The sequence below is a fragment of the Sinocyclocheilus rhinocerous genome, unplaced genomic scaffold, assembly GCF_001515625.1.
Source record: "Sinocyclocheilus rhinocerous isolate Xijiao unplaced genomic scaffold, SAMN03320098_v1.1 scaffold8, whole genome shotgun sequence".
Taxonomy (NCBI): domain Eukaryota; kingdom Metazoa; phylum Chordata; class Actinopteri; order Cypriniformes; family Cyprinidae; genus Sinocyclocheilus; species Sinocyclocheilus rhinocerous.
Genome location: NW_015666800.1, coordinates 349,400 through 353,502, shown reverse-complemented (window position 1 = coordinate 353,502; position 4,103 = coordinate 349,400). Strand labels below are relative to the sequence as shown.

Genomic DNA, 4,103 nt, shown 5'->3' with positions numbered 1-4,103 from the left:
TTGTGTTTTCTGACTTGTTATAATGTTTTCTGAATTGTTGTTGTGTTTTCTGAATTGTTATTTTGTTTTTTAGACTTGCATTTGCGTTTGTAATTTGTTATTTTGTTTTCAGAATTGTGATTTGCTTTGCACTTCTCGGCCACCGTACATATGTGACATAATGTGAATATTTTTTGGATTGTTGACGATCATAATCAGTGTATTAGATGATTAGTTTCAGTTCATTTGTTATAGAAAATCATTATTAATTTATACAGCAAACTTAAGCTCTAAAATTTACAAATAGTTAGTCAATAGATTGATGTAAGTCTTACAAACCTAATATATATATATATACATCACTTTAACGTTCCCCAGTTACTTTTGAATCAGACATAACCATAAAATGTCTGAGTGACAGCTCTAAATGTTTCACAGACTGAGTGAGAGTCTGATTCTAACTGTTCACAAACGTTGTTTCGTTAAACATTTAAACATATTAAAAATGTCTTCATAAGAGTGATTTCTTTGTGAATTGAATATCATTGTTTGCGCTGTTGCTGATGTGCATGAGATGATATCTGATGACACCATATACGCTTAAACGTAAAGCTTTCCAATGATAACGAGATATTAAATTACTGACACATTTTTTCTTTTTGCTGACCATTTTAGTTCCCTTCTGGAGACTTGCAGAGATCACCTAATGATGCATAGCTACAGTTAGAGAAATATGCCATATATTGCCTATATGAATTTTCAGGGTGTCGACAAGTTTTAGTATAATATAAAAGTCCTAACAGGTGAGGAATTAGAAAACACATTGGTAAAAGGTTGCCAACATGTTTGATATAGCAGTAAATTACATTATCTAGATGAATAGATTTTTTGAGATGCTGTAAAGGTACCATGAAGTGAACCAAGCTGGTAAATTGAGCTGTGCAACAGAGGAGATAGGACTTCCCATGATGATATTAGTAATTTATCGCCAAGCCAAATTATGATGTGCTTAAAATGGAATTTTTAATGTTCTGACAGCAGAAAATTAAATAGGGCCATGGTTAAATACACCCTCATGACCTCATTAGCCCCGAGCTAGCAGGCGATTAATCAACTGATTGGAGAGGCTTGAAGTATGAGGAAATCTCTGACGGCAGAGACTGAGGCAGCTGAATCGCTGCTTCAGGTCATCTGTTGGAACTTTTCAATGTTTATCTCCTTTGCCTTTCAAAATGGCTTTACAAAGGTCAGGTCTCGCAAGTAGCGCCAGGAGGAGTTGTTAAAAACTCTTATGAATCCTGCGTGGATGGTTATGTATTCAGCCTCCAAGAAGTAATTTATAGGCTGTTTGTTGGGAATAATACATTTCAGCAGAAAGTGATTGACTCACACAGCTCAACATTTATCTCCAGGTGTCAAAAGTGTCTACGTGTCAGTTCAGAAGTTCAGAGGAACAATTCATTGCTCTTATGGAACGTACCAGCATCTCTGTTGGGACTGAGAATTGTGGTATAGGAAATCTTACTGCTGCTCAGGCCTCCTGGTGAGGAAGCCTACAGAAACTCTATAACGGTGAGATGGATGAGAGGGCTGAGGATCACAAGAACTGTAATTTATCACTCCCTACAGCTGGCCTACATGGCAGCCAGAGCCAATCAGCAGTAGCCAAATTGCTTTCTGCATCCCATTCTCACCAAGTGGAACTGCGTCTCAAAGCTCATGTAGCACCAAATACACAAAATAATGATCTTTAAAAAAGCATCATATGACCCCTTTAAACCCGGATGATTGTAACCACTCTAAGTTCGTCTGCTTTGGGAAAGCTAGCATGTCTCCCACATAGTGATAACACTCGTTGCCTTCTCTAGTGCAGCTCAACCAGGTCTCGTCCCATTCGTCGATATTTGTGATATCATAAATCCCGGAAAATATGCGTTGTAGTCCAAACGAGTCGTTCGTTGTAGTTTTTGAAAAGTGATTTCTGTTGAATAAAATACCTCCTTTTGAAGTGGACTTTGAGCTTTGTAACTTTTTTATGCTCAAACAGCAACATTACAGACTAACTAAAGTTGAAAAAGTGAAAAAGCATAATAGGATCCCTTTAAATGACTTTGATTACCTTTGATTAGTTCAATGTTAGCTGGATCTGCATTTGCTGCTTTAAAAGGCATATTTAGGCTGTTAATATCCAACACACCACAGTTTGAAGATTATGGAGGTTTTATTACATTTTGCAACATTTAAAATGTCACAGCTAAAAGAAAAGAAACGAGATACTAATAATAATCGTAATAATAATAATAATAATAATAATAACAATAATAATAATAATAATAATACAATTATCTCCTTAAAAACGACTGAATTGTATATTAATTCATGTATTACCATCCAATATCATCTGTTTTTAATGAACTCTCTTTCGTTCTTTCTTCCATTCTCTCTATACACACATACAAAACTCATAAAGACTGGAAATTAATTTTGGCAAATTAAAAGTTTCTGGTTCACATTTTAATCTCCAGGAAAAGAATCCTGCGAGAGTTGTTTCACTTTAAAACATGCTCACATCTTAACACACACAAAAAAACTAATTTTCATCTTCAAATTACATAAAGCTTCAAAACATAATTTGAAGTTCACTTGAAGTTCACCTCTTGCTTCAGATCTGTTTACAGATTACGGTATTAGGAGTGGACTTAACTACTGATCTTGGTATGCTTTGTTTCTAATTTTTCACTTTTCAGCAAGCCTAGATGGGATTTCCTCACATTTTATGCACTGATTTTGGGGGGGAAATCTTCAGAATTGTATGAAATGCATTTAAACATGGTCATTTGAGAGTACTGGACTCTCATTTATAGCTGAAAGCATATTCAAACTAGCTAAAATATTTCATAAATTAAAACAAGAGGCAAAGCAACTTTGAACTTTGAAAATGACGAGCATTCTGCAGAAATCTGTGGAGATTTCACGTGGAGAGCAAGGGGAACCACCATAACACAAATCTCTTTAAAAAACACTCCCTGTCTAACATCACAAAACAGCTGCTTGAAATGACAAAATCCGGTTAAAATCAAGATTTTGTGAGCCACCATTTGTGCATCTGAGCATCAATGGCCTTTGAACACTCAGCCTAGATGAGCAGGACTTTAAAAATTCTTCTAAATAGTAATCTTAGGGCTGAACACCTGGCTCAGCATTAAAAGGACCAGAAGAAGGATACTTCAGCGTGTCCCGGTCTGAACTCACTAAGGTTTTCTTCTTTCCCCCTTAACACTAAAGTCTTGATGTTTTGTCAGCTCTGGTCACGTGTCAATGACCTCACGGGCCGGTGAGTGCTCTTCTGGGAGGGTGGTTGTGGCGTTTGGTAGAGTTTGATTGTGTGGCACAGAGTTCTGCTGTATCTCCATGGCAATCCCAGCTGGATCTTGAGGGGGGAACTCTTTAACTTGTCGCCGGTACTCCAGGAAGGTGCAGGCTTTAGTGGCAATGGCAACAACGTTCTTTCCGATGAAGATGGTCGAGACTCTGCTGTCTTGGAACAGCACCATGTTGACACCTCGAATGAGGATGGTGACAATGTTGATGGTCACCAAGCTGAGGACCGGGTAGAGCATCATCTTCTGAGGTGACACATGCTCACCCTGCACGCTGATCTCACTCAGAGAAACGCAAGGCAGTATGAGCAACAGGATGTAGCAGTAGAAAAACATGAGACCCTCGGCCCAGATGGGCAGACCTGTCCTTTGTGGCTCCCAAAGGTTAGCCTGGATGTCCAGGACATCCAGAAGGTCAAGTGCAACCCAAAAGAGTCGACCCCGCATGTCCTCCTTCTTCCGGAAGGTTCTTACATACTCCATGCTGTCAAGCGCAACCAGGACAAGGTAGAGTCCGGGTACGCAAACCGAGAGCAACAAAGTCAATGCTTTCCGAGCTACTGTCTCCAGACTTTTACGGTCAGCCTTGTAGTTCTGGAAGACAAAGTAGAGCTTGATCTCCAGAACGAAGATGTAGAGGAACCAGAGGATCATGGCGTAGCCACGCTTCGCAGTCCTCACCTCAGCACCAACCCACACCGCCACGTATCGCAGGACTATAAGAAAGCAAATATCTCCAACCAA

At 39.0% G+C, this 4,103-nt stretch overlaps 1 protein-coding gene across 1 annotated transcript in view; it reads right to left on the bottom strand.

The window, feature by feature from the left end:
• Positions 1 to 3,158: 3,158 nt before the first annotated feature.
• tmem121aa (transmembrane protein 121Aa) overlaps positions 3,159 to 4,103 on the bottom strand; it is a 23,748-nt gene continuing 22,803 nt past the window's right edge. The window contains exon 3 of the mRNA XM_016544602.1: positions 3,159 to 4,040. Coding sequence (XP_016400088.1) covers positions 3,288 to 4,040 — 753 coding nt within the window. The 3' untranslated portion in view covers positions 3,159 to 3,287. The remainder of the gene's footprint in view (positions 4,041 to 4,103) is intronic.